At 46.9% G+C, this 19128-nt stretch overlaps 1 protein-coding gene across 1 annotated transcript in view; it reads right to left on the reverse strand.

Annotated features, from left to right (window-relative positions):
* Positions 1 to 1409: 1409 nt before the first annotated feature.
* Positions 1410 to 19128, reverse strand: part of GLT1D1 (glycosyltransferase 1 domain containing 1) — a 60480-nt gene continuing 42761 nt past the window's right edge. Inside the window, exons 9-12 of the mRNA XM_056859317.1 lie at positions 18033 to 18076; positions 15283 to 15403; positions 4719 to 4817; positions 1410 to 1556 (exon numbers count right to left, since the gene is read on the reverse strand). Coding sequence (XP_056715295.1) covers positions 1410 to 1556; positions 4719 to 4817; positions 15283 to 15403; positions 18033 to 18076 — 411 coding nt within the window. The remainder of the gene's footprint in view (positions 1557 to 4718; positions 4818 to 15282; positions 15404 to 18032; positions 18077 to 19128) is intronic.

Below are 19128 nucleotides of genomic sequence, written 5' to 3' on the forward strand. Positions count from 1 at the left end.
TCCCCCCTCCCTGCAGTGGCCGTGAACCCTCTTTGGAAGCATCGCGGCAATGCCTTGGCCACACCGTCCCCAGCCACTGCCGTGCTCAGGAACGAGCTGTAAGCCACTGGATTAAGGCTCCGATGCCCCCAAACAGACTGAGGGACATCCTTTCTGGTCTATGAAGGGCCCACCTGGACCAAAAGGCCTAAGAAGTTTGATTGGCGGGCAAGGGGCAGAGGCAGAGCTCCCAAGATGTTTCCCCAGTCACCCTTCCCCTACCCCCGATCCTCCCATCTCATCCATTGTCTTGTGCCGAGTACTAGGTGAGGTCAAGCCTGCTCGCCCCAATTGCGTCTGGCCTCCAGAACCCACCAGTGAGTAATTCTTCTTCTTTCTGCCTTGCCTGGACACTTTTCCTGGTTTGGCAGGAACAAGGGAACATATACGCTCTTCCCCCGTAACTTTGGGCTGATGTTGGTCAGGGGAGGAGCCATTGGTCCCTCCCCCCAGCCCCATGCCAAATACGGTGGGCAGCTTCTGTTCCCACCATGATGTCCCATAGTGTATCACTTTAATTGCCCCCACTGGGATAAAAGGCAGCCACTTACTTATAAGAGAGGCAGTAAAAGGACGCCTTTGGGGGGGGGGTACCAGTAGATTTGGGTCTTCAAGAATCCTGGCAGTCAGAATCACACCTACTTCTTTTTTTATACAGCCCCAGTGTGGGTGCTGCTTCTTTGTCTCGTTTGAGTTGGATGGCATGTCAGGGCACGGCTTAACAGAGAGGTATCTTATAACCAACTTGCCAAACATTGATAATGGGGAAAAAAACCAAAGACAGGATCTCAAATTCTCCCGATTCTTCTGAATGTCGTTCATTCCACTGAGACTGTCGAAGGCCCTAAAAATCTTTGATCCTAAAAAACTGTGCAATAAATATGTATTGAAAGGGCCCTTAATCTCCCAGTACCAAAAAACGGACATATCTATATGGAGATACATCAACATAGAAATATATGTCAGCAAAGGACACACACACTCATGTGTGTGTTTAGGAGGATGTAAGTGAGAATCAATATAATAAATATAAGTACTGAAATGGCCCTTAATCTCCCAATATCGAAAAATGGACATATCTATATGGAGATACATCAACATAGAAATACATGTCAACAACGGACACACACACTCGTGTGTGTGTTTAGGAGGATGTAAGTGAGTATCACTAGCAGCTGAGGTTTCCCTCTGTAAGAAATCATTCTGGACCGTAGCTTAGTGCATTTCAGCTTCACAAAGAGAAAGATACCTCGAATGAATGACACACTAAGAAAACAAAACAGTATCAAGCAATAGTGACCAAAAGAACCCAGTTTCTGGTTCATTGGCTTGATCCATCCATGCAAGGACCATCTTGGATTCCATGAGGTTCAATGAAGCTCCAACATGAGGTTCTGATACACTTTCCTTTCGCGTTCCCACGAATGGTGCTGGGAGACATATGCCTTTGCCCTGGACACAATCTCTCTTTGCAGAGATGGGTCCCGGATCAGACTTTTGGACAGTTGAATGAACTCCTAAAAAGAGAAAGTGACTTTTGAAAAAAAAATGCCACTTGTTTATTTAAAGCATCGACACCTGGCTTCTTTGGAGATCTTCTCGAGGCAGCGCAAAAAAGAAATAAATAAAAACGACGGGTTGGATCCAGGCACTTTTCCTGCTGGTGACAAAAAGGGAGGAGTGGGTTCCCCCTTGACCTTCCAAAAGGCTATGTTGAGGGGGCCATACGATGAATGGCCGTTAGAAATCTGAATAGCTGGGCTGATTTTTTTCAGAACACTGTTTTAGCAGCAGCTGCCACCACAGCACAAAGATCTTCGCGGTGTGGCTGAAGATAAGCTGTGGCAGCCATGTATGTCAAACCTTGGTATGTCAAAGCTCCAAAGGTGCCCACAGGCTCAGAAAGGTGGAAGAAGAAGAAGAAGAAGAAGAAGAAGAAGAAGAAGAAGAAGAAGAAGAAGAAGAAGAAGAAGAAGAAGAAGAAGAAGAAGAAGAAGGAGGAGGAGGAGGAGGAGGAGGAGGAGGAGGAGGAGGAGGAGGAGGAGTTGGTTTTTACATGTAGACTTTCTCTACCACTTAAGGGAGAATCAAACCGGCTTACAATCACCTTACCTTCCCCTCCCCACAACAGACACCCTGTGAGGTAGGTGAGGCTGAGAGAGCTGTGACTGGCTCAAGGTCACCCAGCAGGCTTCATATGTGGGAGTGGGGAAACAAATCCAGTTCACCAGATTAGCCTCCGCCACTCATGTGGAGGAGAGGGGAATCAAACCCGGTTCTCCATGTCAGAGTCCACCGCTCCAAACCACTGCTCTTAATCACTACACTACACATGCTGGATCTCTTTGGGGAAGGAGGGGCAAGCCACACTGCACCTTGGGGAAGGAAGGGCAAGCCACACTCTTAGCAATCAGTAGCCCTGCTGTAATATGGTATTTACACGATAGGGATCAACACTCCGAATGCTCGTCCCACACCGCCCCTCCACGCGCATGTGCAAACGGTGCCAAAAAACCCAACCCAAAACCTCTCCTCGACTTGTGGCCTTCGGCACGCTCCTTTTGCACGTGCCCCATTTTCTTGAAAATTCTTCGCCGCCTCCTAATTAACTAGCAGTCTTAATGAGGGCTTTGAAAAGGAGGAGGCGAGTGGATTAATCCTGTTGATTCCATAAATTAGATTTCAGTCTCCACCAAGATGACGGTAATACTAATTTTTTTTCCTCCTCCCCCTCAAACAAACAAACCCAGATTAAATAAAATTGCAAAGTGGAAAATGCATTTTCTTCTAAACTTTTTTTGGGTAGTTTGCCTTATGATTAATGCATACTATTAAGTAGAGACATGGGGAGGTGGATTCTCTATTTTCATTCGTCTCGGGAAGACCTTTTCCGTTCCCCCCTCGCCCCGCTCTTTTTTTAATTGATCACGCCTGACATTTTTCCCCCGGAGGGTTCATGGTCCCCCGTAGCCTTCACAAATGAACCCTCTGATGACAAATGCAATTGGGTTTCCAAGATAAGAAACCTTCCTTTAAAATAACAACGGGATTCTGGCTCCCGTGTGGGGGGTCATAGAGACAAAGTTCCTAGAGCTGACCTTAGGCGGGGGGTCTCAGGCAAATGGGCCTTGATTTTGGCAACTTTGCCTAGCAATAACCGAGACACCATATTGAGCGGAGTTTGTAATGACTTGTTGGCCTGCAAGGGGGGGGGGATATATTTTTTCGCCTCATCTCTAGAGATGGTCAACTTGCGTCGGAATCCCAAATGTCTCTCTATTTATGAGCATCAGCAGCAAAGGCTCATCTTTTTTTTTTTAATACTTCTGCGTGTTCATAGTTTGCTGTAAACTGCTCTGGCGAAATGGCTACCTCACTCTAGAGTCACTTAGAATCATAGAGTTGGAAGGGACCACCAGGGTCATCTAGTCCAACCCCCTGCACAATGCAGGAAATTCACAACTCCCCCCCCCCCACACACACACATGCATACCCAGTGACCCCTACTCCATGCCCAGGAGATGGCAAAAAGCCTTCCAGGATCCCTGGCCAATCTGGCCTGGAGGGAAATTGCTTCCTGACCCTCAAGTGGCGATTGGCATTATCTTGGGCATGTAAGAGCCAGTGTGGTGTGGGACCCAGTGTGGTGTAGTGGTTAAGAGCGGTGGTTGGGAGCAGTGGGCTCTGATCTGGGGAACCAGGTTTGATTCCCCACTCCTCCACATGAGTGGCGGAGGCTAATCTGGATTTGTTTCCCCACTCCTCCACATGAAGCCAACTGGGTGTCCTTGGGCTAGTCACAGCTCTCTCAGCCCCACCTACCTCACAGGGTGTCTGTTGTGGGGAGGGGAAGGGAAGGTGATTGTAAGTCGATTTGAGACTTCCTTAAGAGGTAGAGAAAATCGGCATATAAAAAGCAACTCTTCTTCGTTTTCTTCTTCTTCTTCTTCTAAGAAAGGGCCATGAGAGCCAAACACTGGTGCAACCCTTCCTGCCCTCCCTCTCATAATCAGCCTAAATTCACAGAATCAGCATTGCTGTCAGACAGCCATTACTGTCAGATGGCCTCTGCTTAAGAAGAAGAGCCCACCACCTCCCGAGAAAGCCTGTTCTGCTGGGTGGTAGATCCAGGTGAGGCCTTTCTACAGACCCCTGCCTACAGGCTGGCTTTGCTCTGCCTCCAGTTTTGCTTTCCACTGCACCTTTGCTCCGACATTCTGGGAAAGATTGCAGCAAACCCTGGAAGACTGCTGTGTGGGCAGGAAACATCTGATTTTCCTGGTCCTGTTCTCTACAGTGGCCATTTCCTCCCCAGAAGGGGGCTTAAAAAATTAGAAATGTCGATATAATGTTATAGCAAAATGTGCTACAGGTTCTCAGAATTCTCGTCCTTCATTTAAAAAAAAAAAATCTGTAGCCCTTTTCATTGCGGCGATATAAGGGGAAGGTATATCTCTGCAATGAAAGGGACTTAATTTAAATATACCTGTATGAAAGACCAGGGCATAGTAACTATGGGGAAACCTGTCATGCAGAAGCCAAACTGCTGCTGTGCTGTATCAAACAACAACAACAATAATAATTATAATGAGAATATATTAGACTAATATCACTGAAATCAATGAACTGCGGTATTTTGACACTGGTTGGACTATGCCCGGTTCATTTTACTTTGTTACCTGAGGGCTTGAATATAATAATCCTGTAGTTTTATGTGTGATTATTGCAGCATTCCCGGGGATATTTCTTGCCAGGACTGGAACATCTAGATTCATTGCCTGAAAGATTGTACAAAGGAGGAGAAAAACTGTGTTAATTGGGATTGTGACTTTGCAACAGAGGGGGCAGCAGCTCCACAAAGGAAGAGCTGGAATTTCCAGACATTCATTCAATGCGCAAAACATCTCTGGGAGGACCTAAATGTCCAAGAACCAAAGGGGCTGCCCCTGAAAGGGGAAACCATAGTTGTGTTTCTCCTCTGTAAACATTTACTACTGGTTGCCCTCTGAACAGATGTTTCCACACCCATGGTGAGATGCATTGTGTCATGACGTCAGGAGGGAAGGCACAAAGTCCTTACCTGCTATAGTTTTGGGCACCACAATTTAAGAAAGATGTAGACAAGCTGGAATGTGTCCAGAGGAGGGCAACAAAGCTGGTGAGGGGACTGGAGACCAAGTCCCATGAGGAAAGGTTGAAAGAGCTGGGTATGTTTAGCCTGAAGAGAAGACTGAGAGGGGATGTGATAACCATCTTCAAGTACTTGAAGGACTGTCACATAGAGGAGGGTGCCGAGTTGTTTTCTGTTGCCCCAGAAGGTCGGACCAGAACCAACAGGTTAAAATTAAATCAAAAGAGTCTCCATCTAGACATCAGGAAGAAATTTCTAACAGTTAAGAGCAGTTCCTCAGGGGAACAGGCTTTCTCAGGAGGTGGTAAGTGCTCCTTCCCTGGAGGTTTTTAAGCAGAGGATGGCCATCTGTCATCAATGCTGATTCTATGACCGTAGGCAGATCATGAGAGGGAGGGCATCTTGGCCATCTTCTGGGCATGGAATAGGGGTCACTGGGGGTATGCGGGGGGAGGTAGTTGTGAAATTCCTGCATTGTGCAGGGGGTTAGGACTAGATGACCCTGGTGTTTCTTCCAACTCTATGATTCTATGTTTTCTAATTTTCTACAATTTCTAACAGTTCTACTGGAACCACTTTCTAGACACTTTAATTGGCTGTTCCTGACATGACTTATCATACTATAGCCTTGTACGGACATCAGTTAATTTTCTTGAACGTCAGAAAGTAACTGCCTGATCAGCTGCATTTATTCTACTTTATTACTTTATTTGTATTTCCCATCACTATCCCTACTGAGGTCTTCAAACAGACAACAGCCACCATAGGAACATCTCTCCCTACAGGGAATAATTTTGGTGCCAAAGAGAGAATTTGAGACATTTTACATTCAGCATGTTAGAATGTTTTAACCTTTGTAATTTGTTTTGTTGTATATTTAATTGTATACTTAAATTGTGCTATTAGCCACCCTGAGCCCAAACTGGCCAGGGGAGGGAGGGGTATAAATAAGTTTATTGTTGTTGTTGTTATTAGTGTTGTTGTTGTTGTTATTATCATCCATTATGCATAAGGACTAATTCTTGTTGCAGGCTTTTACAGAGAAACTTACATTTATTACTATTACTATTATTATTTATTTTATTTATATCCCACCTTTCTAAGAAATCAGAAGGAGATTGAGACTGGGAAGGGCAGCCATGAAGGAGCTAGAAAATATTTTGAAGTGTAAGGATGTGTCACTGGCCACCAAGACTAGATTAATTCATGCCATTGTATTCCCTATTACTATGTATGGGTGTGAAAGCTGGACAGTGAAGAAAGCTGATAGGAAGAAAATAGATTCCTTTGAAATGTGGTGTTGGAGGAGAGTGTTACGGATACCGTGGACTGCCAAAAAAACAAATCAGTGGGTTATAGATTAAATCAAGCCTGAACTGACCCTAGAAACTAAAATGACTAAACTGAGGCTATCGTATTTTGGTCACGTCATGAGACGACAAGTCACTGGAAAAGACAGTCATGCTAGGAAAAGTTGAGGGCAGCAGGGAAAGAGATGGATTGACTCAATAAAGGAAGCCACAGCCTTCAATTTGCACGATCTGAGCAAGGCTGTCAAAGATAGGACATTTTGGAGGACTTTCATTCATAGAGTTGCCATGAGTCGGAAGCGACTTGACAGCACTTAACACACACACACACACCTTTCTTCCTAATGAGCCCTGTTCTGCCGGAGGAGGGCGGGATATAAATAATTTATTATTACTATTAGTAGTAGTAGTAGTGGTAGTAATAGTAGTAGTAGTATTGGGGACCCAAAGCAGCTCACGTCCTTCTCCTCTCTTCCATTTTATCCTCACAACAGCCCTGCGAGGTAGGTGAGGCTGAGCGTGTGTGACTGGCCCAAGGACACCCAGCAAGATTCCAGGGTAGAAGTGGGGATTCAAACCTGGGTCTTCCAGACCCTGCTCTGACACGCTAACCACTACACCACACTGGCTTTTCAGATTTGAAAGATTCAAGATGGGCATCACACCAGCTACTACCTGGAGGTTGGCGACCCTACCTGTGGAAGTTTTAAGCAGAAAGCGGGAGAGACGTTTTCCAACTATATAAAATAATAAATATTTTAAACGGGCGCAAAGGTGGCCAGCTTTTCAGTAACTCTCTGCATCATCCCAAGGGAAGCCTAGAAATCCGCTTGAATGCTTGTCAAGAGAAATGCCAGCCTGAAATTTTAATTACCGTTGCTGGCTTCAGAAAACCTGAAAACACGCCGCCTTTTGAGCGCTTAATGGCTCATCTTGTACAATTATCGCGGTGTCAGACAACAGAAAGAAAACCACTCTTCAGGTTGTACAATCTATACTGATTCACTGGCACTTAAGAGAGAATGCACTTTTAATTAATGTCATTAGGGCTTCCGATGGGGGAAATGAGCTCCCCGCGGTGCAGTCGGCTTGGAAGCAAAGCAGGAAAGGGGGGGAGTAATTGGTAAGGTTCTTGGGGCTCACGTGCGCACGTGAATGGCTAGGGTTGCACCGTCAGATCAATTCCTCACTGCCGTTAGTCAATTAGAAAACTTTTCATCAGCTAAAAAGGTGCCCTCGAGTAATTGGGAAGCAGGCTTTAAAAAAACACACATATTGTTAGGTGGACCACTGGTCTGATCCAGCAGAGCTTTTCTTATGTTCTTAGGAAGTCCTCAGCCTCTGTGCCCTGTTGTAGGACCTCCAAAAGAACTGGTTGGCCACTATGTGAGACAGGATGCTGGACTAGATGGACCACTGATCTGATCCAGCAGGGCTCTTCTTATGAAGGCCTCAGCCGCTATGCTCTGAGTTGGACCTCCAGAGGAACTGGTTGACCACTGTGGAAGACAGGATGTTGGACTAGATGGACTACTAGTCTGATCCAGCAGGCATCTTCTTATATTCTTATGAAGGCCTCACCCTCTATGCTCTGTTGTTGGACCCCCAGAGAAACTGGTTTGACCACTGCGTGAGAGAGGATGTTGGACAAGATGGACCACTGGTCTGATCCAGCAGCCCTTCTTATATGCTTATGAAGGCCTCGGACTCTGTGCCCTGTTGTTGGACATCCAGAGGAACTGGTCGGCCACTGTGTGAGACAGGATGTTGGACTAGATGGATCACTGGTCTGATCCAGCAGGGCTCTTCTTATGGAGGCCTCAGCTTATATGCTCTGTTGTTGGACCCCCAGAGAAACTGGTTTGACCACTGCGTGAGAGAGGATGTTGGACTAGATGGACCACTGGTCTGATCCAGCAGGCCTTCTTATATGCTTATGAAGGCCTCGGCCTCTGTGCCCTGTTGTTGGACCTCCAGAGGAACTGGTCGGCCACTGTGTGAGACAGGATGTTGGACTAGATTGATCACTGGTCTGATCCAGCAGGGCTCTTCTTATGGAGGCCTCGGCCTATATGCTCTGTTGTTGGACCTCCAGAGAAACTGGTTGACCACTGCATGAGAAAGAATGTTGGACTAGATGGACCACTGGTCTGATCCAGTGGGACTCTTCTTATGAAGGCCTCAGCCTCTGTGCCCTCCTGTTGGCCCTCCAGAGGAACTGGTTGGCCACTGTGTGAGACAGGATGCTGGACTAGATGGACCACCGCTCTGATCCAGAAGGCCTCTTCTTATGTTCTTAGGCAATGGGCAGTTGTGCGTAGTCTTCCTGAGTATAACCCTCCTACACTTTGCTATGAATACCAATTGCTGGCAAGAACAGGGGGAACATTTGTATTTCAGGCCCTGCTGGAAGGGCTTCCACACCGTCTGGTTGGTCATTGTGTGAAACTGGATTTTGGCTTAGGTGGACCGCTGGTCTGATCCAACAGCGCTGCTCCTATGTTCTAAGTCTCCCTTCCCTGTTTTCTTTCCGCTGTGGCATCTTAAAAAGAGAAAGGAAATTCTCTATTACAAGTGCGGACGGCCTCATCTCAAACCTCGGGAAGATGAATTACACTCTTGACTGACGTTAACAGATGGCTCAACGCACAAGACAAGGGGCTTGGCTTTGCCCCAACTGGCCTTACGCAAATGGATTATGCTGTAAATAATTACTGCCCAAAGTGGGTTTGGATTTAATTTAAGAGGCTCAGTCTATTCTTGGGCAGTTGGGGGAGGGGGGGAGAAAAGAAAGAAGCAGCATTCCTTTTGATAAAACTATGTATAATTTGGTGGTTTGGGGAACGTAAACATTTTTCTCCGGTTCCGTAATTGCCCATCTCAAATGCAAAACACAACTGAAAGCCAGTTAAGGAGGATATGGGTTGATTGTTGTCTTGTTTTCCTAGGAGCAGCAGAGATGAAGCATTTCTAAAGAGTAGGGTTAAAATAATCCTCTCCTGGGCAGAATGGTTTTTTCAGAGCTTCAGTTATGATAGGCTCTTGAGGAAGAAGGAAGAAGGAAGAAGAAGAGTTGGTTTTTATATGCCAACTTTCTCTATCACTTAAGGTATAATCAAACTGGCTTACAATCACCTTCCCTTCCCCTCCACACAACAGACACCCTGTGAGGGAGGTTCACCAGATTAGACTCCACTGCTCATGTGGAGGAGTGGGGAATCAAACCGGGTTCTCCAGATCAGAGTCCACCACTCCAAACCACCCCTCTTAACCCCTATACCACGCTGGCTTCTTTCATCTCACATTCAAGAATCTACAACTCTGGTAGGACTGTACCACATTCTCAAAATCGTTGATACTAATTTAGGGGCTCAGGAGCCCCCAGCGGCTCTCCTGAGCACCATTCCCCAGTGTGGCATCTGCCCCACATTTCAGGAAAGCGGGCAAGGCATTTGCCGGAGGGGGGGGCGCTGCCAGCTCCGAGGACAAGCGAGAGAGCCTGCACGTCCTGTCCACAACACAATGAACACGGCCAGAGTTCAAATCCTGAACAACAGAAAAGAGAGGGAAGCAGCAACAGGACAAAACATGCTTGAAAAGATCCAATATTTTGTTTTGTTTATCCGACAGGCTCAAGCAACGTTTCTCAGGCCCAGCGGGCCCACGGGTTGAGGACAGCTTTTCCGAGCCAGCTCGGCCCTGCTTAATAGAACAGGCTTTTGACAGATGGCTCTTCCTCCTGTCGACCATCTCAGGTAGGGGTTTTCCTCTAATTAAAATAACACCATCTTTCAAGAGCTCTCTTTTCTTTCTGGTCCAGGCAGATGGTCCCGCTTTATTGTCAAGGCCGATAGATTTTATCCACAGGAAATTTGGACAAAACAAAGCTTTTGAAAGCAGCGGAGAGGGGGACACCCCCCCCCCGCCGCCGCCCCGTAAACATGGGATGCTTCCGAGCCACTTCATATTACAAAACCCCTGCGTGGAGGAAAGGAAATATTTCCCTGTAGAAAAATTTAAAATAAATATATATATATTAAAAGAAGCATCTGCAAAATGTCCTATGAGATAGTTTTACCTGGGTGCAGCACTGATAATTTTTGGCATAATGACACTTTCCTACACACATTAACACATGAAGCTGCCTTCTACTGAATCAGACCCTGCGTCCATCAAAGTCAGATTGTCTACTCAGACCGGCAGCAGCTCTCCAGGATCTCAGGCAGAGGTCTTTCCCATTGCCTACTGGCCTAGTCCCTTTAACTGGAGATTCTGGGGCTTGAACCTGGGACCTTCTGCATGCCAAGCAGATGCTCTACCACTGAACCACAGCCCCTCTCCAAGGCTCTCCAGAGTCTCGGGCAGAGGTCTTTGACATCACCTACTTGCCTGGTTTCTTTAACTGGAGATGGTGGGGATTGAACCTGGGACCTTCTGCATGCAAAGCAGATGCTCTACCACTGAGCTACAGCCCTTCTCATCATGCTAGGCCATGGCTCACAAAAGTCTGTGCAACAATCAATTCATCAGTTTTGAAGATGTCACCTGGCACACCAAGAAAGAGTCCCATGGCACCTTAAAAACCATGCAGTTAATTTGTGGCATAAGACCACTGCAGTCGTAGCTCATGACTTCTCACTGCCATCAATGACCCTCACTGTCTGTTGCACACACCATTAATTCTCCTGAAAGTCTATGATACTGAAGACCAGCCCAGAAGAGGTCCACATCCTTCTCTTGTGCCATGAGAGAGCCTGCGTGGTGTAGTGGATTGGAGCAGTGGTTTGGAGCAGTGAACTCTAATCTGGAGTACCGGGTTTTATTCCCCACTACTCCACATGAGCAGCGGACTCTAATATGGTGAACAGGGTTGGTTTTCCCACTCCTCCACACGAAGCCAGCTGGGTGACCTTAGGCTAGTCACAGTTCTCTCCGAACTCTCTCAGCCCCACCTACCTCACCGGGTGTCTGTTGTGGGGGGGGGGGGAAGGTAAGGTGATTGTATGCCAGTTTGATTCTTCCTTAAGTGGTAGAGAAAGTCGGCATATAAAAACCAACTCCTTCTCCTCCTCTTCTTCTTCTTCATCCCACACTGAAAATAAATTTTCCAGATCCTAGATTTCTCCCCCAGGCCCTTAAAGAGTATCACACAGTAATCAGAAGCTGAGCCTAATATGAAAGAATCAGCAGACCACGATCAAGGGCAAGGGTCAGATGAAATGTCTAAGATAGTTTACATATAAATTCTAAATATACCTATATAAATATTTGCCTTGTCTACAGTGTCGTTTCTATATTTTTTTTACTAATTTCTTGGCAGGCAGGAGCGAATGAAAGGTTCTGAACCACTGGAACAGCTGTGTGCTGAAACCAATAAATGAACTCCTGGCTGAGGTGAGATTTTAACCGGGCGCATCTGTGCTCAGCACTTACGCTCCGTTTCCCCAACTCTCTCTCCCTTAGCCGGAATGCGAATTGGCACGCACCTAAGGTAGAAGAACAGGCCATGTCTTCCTTTACTAAGCCACCTGGCCCAAAAAAAACCCCACGCAAATCTTGTAGCTCTTCCTGGGGTATACGATAAATATTCATTGCCGTAATGCTCTTCTTTATAGAGTCTTGCAGAAAATTCAGGCAATGCAGAACAGGTTCCGCCAAAGGGTACCAAAGGTCCTTCTTGCTAAACGACATAAGCAGAAGTGAGAGAGACTTGGTATTCCATAGAGCTAGCTGTCTACCCACTTGGGTGGCACTTCACGCTGACAGCCTACGTGTTTCTCCCCTTAAGACAGAGTGAACGGTTTCCCTTTCTCCAAGGAGCGGAGGGCAAGAAGCAGGAAACTAATCCAGGAAGAGACATCCAGCCTAGAGTTGCCAGATCTCTTTGCCACTGATGGGAGGCTTTTGGACTCCGAGGAAGGCAGGGTTTGGGGAGGGGAGGGACTTCAATGCCATAGAGTCCAATTGCCAAATTGGCCATTTTCTCCAGGGGAACTGATCTCTATCGGCTGGAGATCAGTTGTAATAGTAGGAGATCTCCAGCTAGTACCTGGAGGTTGGCAAACCTAAGCCAGCCACCATAATGAATTGTAGTCCGACCAAAACCTGGTCAGTCGTCAAATCTAAATGTAGAAAGGATAGCCAATTGGTGCCAAACTTGGGTTTCAATTGAGGGTTTGTTGCTGCAATTAATATCGTACTGTTCATTGTTTGTAATGGCACACAAAACCTTCTGGGATCATGGCCCTACACGGAGCGGATGTAGATCTGTACAAGTAAATTGAGGGATGTTGCTCATGAAAGCAGAAGAGGAATTTTTCTTCCCGATGAAAAAATTCTCCGAAAACAAGGAGAGATGAGCCTGGCTTGGCTTGTTGCGGGAGAACTGCGTTTCAGACTCCGGTAATGACATAGGTGCGAAAGTGACTTTCCAGTCGCAAGAGTTGATGTTTCCCTTTCCTCTTGGGTTCAAACAGGACAAGATGCTGGGAAACCCAATCACAGCTCCTCTCTGGATTTTAAGAAGTAAAATCCAGAGTATTCAGATCAGGACTGTGCAGGGAGGGAAGAGACCTTTATAAAAAGACAGGCGAAAGAGAGGTCTTTTTCTGTTTTGGAGGTGATGACAAACTGGTTTTGAGAGACAAAAACCAGGTGTGGGGAGGTAGCAGAGCAATCAAGCTTCCTCCATGAATCTCCCAGATTTGAATCATGGCAGTAAAGGGCTGCAATTTATTTTTAAACACACTTGGAAGATTCGAATACATATCTATCGGGATCTCTAGTTGACCTCCCAGGGCTACTGGGGGTCATCTTGAAACATGGCTTGCGCTGATACCAACTGTTATCCTTTTGGGGGGACACTGACTTAGTCTGGCTGTAAACGTGGAGGAGAAACCTGGTTCCGGGAAGTAAAAACCTAATACACCTGCTGGAACGGTGTCTTGGCCTGCTAAGGCTCAGTCGCTGAGAAGGGATGTGTGGAGTCGAGTGATCTGACCCTCTCCAGCGTCGCCGACAAAGACAACCCAGCAACGAACGCTGCAAACTTGACGCTGGCGCCTTGACAAAGACGAAAGAAAGCAATCCTTGCACCTGTAGAAACGCTGTGCCGACTGTGATTGACTCGAAATCTGTGGTGTCACAAGCAATTACGAGCCCGCGTGTTCCAACAGGATCTTAATTATTTTCCATACGGCACTGAAGTTTCATTCTACAAGTCTCTCCAACGCGTTCTCTCTCTCTCTCTTCAGAATTGCCCATTCGTATATGAAGTAGCCCATTGACAAAGATCTCCCTTTGAGCACCCCCCCCCCCGCCCCCTGCCACCTGAAATGAGGTCAAGGATGATCAAGGTTTCTGGGCAGCTATTCCTGGCCTTGGCACTTCTCCCCCTCCCTTTTTTTTGTTCTAAGCGAAATGTAATGCCAGAGTGAGAGCAGGGTCTTTGGGCATCATCACAGGGCTAAATTTCTACTGGCTTACGCTGCATGATCCCCTGAAGCCAACTCAGAACGAGGCCCATGCTTTCTGCAGACGCTCAGAACTGGCTTTGTGGCATGTGTCTTTCCTTCCATCTGGGGTTTATTTCAATGTGGCACTCCAAATACAGAGTGGGGAAGTTCCCAAACTGAAAAAAATTGAGCCTCTTCAAAAGAAAATTGAGCCTCTTCAAAACACCACTAGAGTGAGCAGGTTTTTGTTCACTTTCGGGTGCTCAGAAATACCCACTTTGATTTTCCAGGAGGAAAAAAAAACCTTCTGATTTCTAAAAGCATTCAACCTCTCTCTTAATACTAGAATGCGCGGTCATCTGCTGAAGCTGGAGGGTGAGAGATTCAAAACTGGGGGACAAAAGACCCCCCAGAAGCATGAGGGGGGAGTTGGAGGGGTGCAAAAGTGGAGGAAATGGGTGAATATGCCCCCACTTGTGTGAACGGATCTTTTCGACGGGATCCAACCCAGTGTGATGTTAAGAGAGTTGGGGCACTATAGGTGTGGAGTTGCCCCACTCCAGTGTGGTATAGTGCTTAGACTGTCAGACTAGGATCTGGGAGACCCAGGTTCAAATCCCCTCTCTGCCATGGAAACTTCCTGAGCAACCTTGGGCCATGCATACACTCGTCCAACCTACTTTGCAGGGTCGTTGTGAGGATAAAATGGAGGAGAGGAGAACCACGTCAGCTGCTTCAGGTCGCCATTGGAAAGAAAAGTAGGGCATAAATGAAGTACGTAAATAAATACTCATGACTGCCGGCTGCTCTCTGAAATCCCAGACAAAAAGGGTCTTTCCCAGCTCCTGTCACCTGCAATCATTTAACTGGGGATTTTTGGGGACTGATTCTAGAAACTTGTGCATAAAAAGCAGGCACTCTACCACTAATTTAAAAGACTGGCACATCTTGTACAAGAAGGTAGGGGAGTGTTCTTCCACAGGGGGCAAATTCATGTGCAGGAAAATGAGATGGTGGAATAGGCCGCGCCGCTTTAGGAGGTGGGTTGCAGCGAGGAATATTGTGTTGCATTATTTTAAAGCTCCTTGCAAACAGAAATCCAGCCCCACAGGGAGAAAGCTTCCAGACTCCATCTTCGCCTTCTGTGCTGGTTTTGTCTGCAGGGAGATTTTTAGCAAGGGAGAGCACCCCTGAAGCATGACCCTCCCCCTGAAGACTGAAGAGATGCAATTTATTCCACCTTCTCCTCCTCCGGTGAGGTGGCTTTTGTGCTCTATATACCTTGGTTCCTGGCTTTGACAAAAGGGTGACAGATTTCAATCAAAGCAAAGGTGGCGGAAGCGATTACCTCTAAGATCGCAGCCGACATCCCCTCCGAAACGGAGCTGTTCACCACGGCAAAACAGTTTTTCACGACGGCATGGAGATCTTCCTGAGGTATTTCCGGTAACAAATGCACTCCATCCGCCCTACCAACAAAATATTAGTTAATCCAACCACTTGCTTTCAAACACTCGATTTCAGAGCACCTTAAAGACAGAAAGGTTTGGTGGCAGAAGCATTCATGACCCACAGTACATTTCCATCAGGCGCATGAAGTGCTTGGTCATAATCGATCAGCGCTGTTTCTAAAATCTCTCTCTCTGAAAGAGACGCAATTAAGTAGTCATGGTGTCTCTACGTTTCTCCGCCTTGTGACTCTGTCCTGAAAAATGTTCCAATAAACCTCCTAAGTTAATATACAACCTTAGTGGAGACTGTGCCTTTGTAGGACAGGTGACATAGAAACTCTCGAACATGTATTGTTCAGCTGTCCATTTTATCATGGGGCTCGTATTAGATTTATTGCTCCCCTGATCAGTGGTTTCCCAGATAAGTCGGCTGAGTTCCTGTCTAAGAAGCTTCTGACAGGGGAAGATTCCTCACCTTTCCCTCCCCACTGCCAAATTCTGCGCCATCGCAATTAAAATACGCAAAAAAAGGGTAGGAAAAAATTGTTGCACTCTTTTATACTTCTATACTTCTAGTAGTTTTAAGTTGGCAAGCCACTTTCGTGTGATGCACTAATATTTTATATCGTATTAATACCAGATTTTTTAAATCAATTTTTGTAATTTGTAATAGTTTTTACAGTTTTATTAAGTTGGACAATCTGATATACTAATTTCTGGTTGGTCAAATAGACCGTAACAATAAACTTGACTTGACTTGACCCTAAGTGGAGGGCACAGCCGATAATCACTATTCGTCGGAACAGCGAAAAGGAACTTCCATATACAGCAGCAGTTTACCTCTGAGCATCAGACGGTGGAGACAAACAAGTGGGAACTGTATCTGCTTTTTAAAGCCCTGGTTGTGAGGTTCCTGGAAGCAACTAGCTGGGCAGTAAAGCAAGCAAAGGTCCAAGCTAGATACAGTTTGGCCTGATCTGGTAAGATATTTTTGTACTTAAAGAAGAATTTCACATAATATAGTGTGTGAAGTGACCATTAGTTGGGTATCAAGAGTGGCAAAGGAGCCAAGTCATTCCAGGGTTGAAACTGCTGAGAAATTAACCAATAGTTGGTAGATACTTGGTCATTACTACAGCACAGAGCTGTAGTAACTCCCTTCTGGGCACCACTGGCCAGATGTTCACACTGTGAAGGCCACTTTGGGCCAGATGTTGCTGTTTTGAGTCTTCAATCCCTCTTGCACAGCTGGTATCTCATCTCAACATGATGAGGTCTAGAAACATGTTCAGTTCAAAAAAAGCCAAGGGTTTGGGGAGGATTTGCCGGGCTTAATTTTGCTACCTTCACCCAGCGACAAATCCCCTACCACAATATCTTGAGCGCAGGCAACGATTACAAAAGCAAACGAAGTCTGTCCAGCCACTCGCTCAATTGCTCCAAACACGCGAAACCTCCTGAGGATCAAGAGACCCGGAGAAAATGTAAACAAGCCGCGGCTGTTCAAGGCCCAGCGCTCAATCAGATGTCGACGAAAACGCATTCGGAGATAAAGAGTCTAATTGACTGCCAAGAGGCCAAAAACTTGCAAATATCAGACGCCTTTATAAACACAAGGCAAAGCTCTCGGATTGATCAGGAAACCAGGTGTTCAAAGCCACGCTGGTCTAGCAGGAAGGCAGAGGCTTCCTATGAAGCCTCCCTCATCCTGCAAGACCAGAGTGGCCTCAAACCCCTGGTTATGCAGTTATGTTAGGAGAGGAAACCGGGGCAATCTGCATATCCTCTCCTCGCACTTCCAGCATCACGAGTAAAGCAGTAAAGCGACATCTTCTGGGCATGGAGTAGGGGTCCCTGGAGGCGTGGGGGGGAGGGAGGCAGTTGTGAATTTCCTGCATTGTGCAGGGGGTTGGACTAGATGACCCTGGTGGTACCTTCCAACTCTATGATTCTATGACAGCCCACAGATCTAGCGCACCAGGACAACATAGGGCAGAAGGTTAGGGTTGCCAACCTCCAGGTAGTAGCTGGAGATCTCCTGCTATTACAACTGATCTCCAGCTGATAGAGATCAGTTCCCCTGGATAAAATGGCTGCTTTGGCAATTGGACTCTATGGCATTGAAGTCCCTCCCCTCCGCAAACCCCGCCCTTCTCAGGCTCCGCCCCCAAAACCTCCCACCGGTGGGGAAGAGGGACATGGCAACCCTACAGAAAGTGCCCAGCTGGGCTTTGATATTCTTTTCCCAAATGGCAGGAAGGGGAAGAATCAGATCCCATGCAGATCATCCTCACAACACAGGATCTCGTCCCAGTAGGTGCTGATGGGCTCCACAGAGCTCCGCACAAATCGGGGCTTCGCTCAACAGAGCTCTGCCTGAACAGGAGCTCTGCTCCTTCCGCCGATGCTGTGAAAAGCTCTGTCCATTCAGCAGTAAAAGAAAATGGATCGCTTCCATCAAATGAAAAGTAAACATGGAAACCTGTAAAGGAATGGCTCTCCCCTGAGCACAGTTGCATAGAGCTTGGGAACCAGAGCTCTCCGTGTAGAAATGCCAACTTACTTATACAAGACATTAGATGTAGAACGGCCCTAAAAATGCAAACAAACGCCTGTCTCTAAGAAGCCAGTGACATTAGCGGCCTACCTTTGAACTTTCTCCGTCACTTCCTCTGCAAACACTGGATCAACCTGCGGTGAAAAATATTTGTTATCTTGTACCAGCGAAGCAGCCTCAGTATTGGGAAATAGAAATGCTCTCAGGCATTAATTCCATCCTCTCAGAAAATGACCCAAATGCTCGTCACCGTTGAGCACCGAGTTAAACAGGAGACCAAACATATGCCAAAAGGGAAAAGGATTTATCAAGTGTGTTACATGGGGGAGTATGTGAAATCTGACAGGAGGAGGAGGAGGAGGAGGAGAGTTGGTTTTTATACGCCAACCTTTTCTATCTTTTTCAAGAAGAATCAAACCGGCTTACAGTTGCCTTCCCTTCCCACTCACCCGACAACAGACACCTTGTGAGGTAGGTGGGGCTGAGAGAGTTCGGAGATAACTGTGACTAACCCAAGGTCACCCAGCAGGCTTCCTGTGGAGGAGTGCGGAATCGAACCCAGTTCTCCAGATTAGAGCCCGCCACTCTTAACCACTACACCACGCAGGCTGTCCTTTGTCAGCTGGGAAACCTTTTAGGCGCAGATGGCAGGCACTGAACCCAGGACTTGAAACTTTGCAGCCTGTGATCTGCATAGGGCTGGCATCAGAAGTTGGCATGGCTGGGCACGTGCTATGGCCTAGAGCCCAGCAAAGGCAAATGGGAGATTGAGTTGTTCTAGCATCCAGCAACTGTGAAGGAACCAGTTCGGGAGAGAAAACCCTGTGCCAGCTTTCTACTGGGAAATGTGATATTGCCCCAAAGATCTTGGCAGTCTGGGGTTATCTCCTGTTTCCTGTGAGGAGGACAGGAAGGAAGAAGAAGAAGAAGAGTTGGTTTTTATATGCCGTCTTTCTCTACCACTTAGGGAAGAATCAGCTCGGCTTACAATCACCTTCCCTTCCCTCCCCACAACAGACACCCTGTCAGATAGGTGGGGCTGAGAGAGCTCTAAGACAGCTGTGAGTAGCCCAAGGTCACCCAGCTGGCTTCATGTGGAGGAGTGGGGAAACCAACCTAGTTCACCAGATTAGCTTCCGCCGCTCATGTGGAGGAGTGGGGAATCAAACCTGATTCTCCTCCATTC

This window comes from Euleptes europaea, chromosome 13 (assembly GCF_029931775.1).
Source record: "Euleptes europaea isolate rEulEur1 chromosome 13, rEulEur1.hap1, whole genome shotgun sequence".
Lineage (NCBI taxonomy): Eukaryota > Metazoa > Chordata > Lepidosauria > Squamata > Sphaerodactylidae > Euleptes > Euleptes europaea.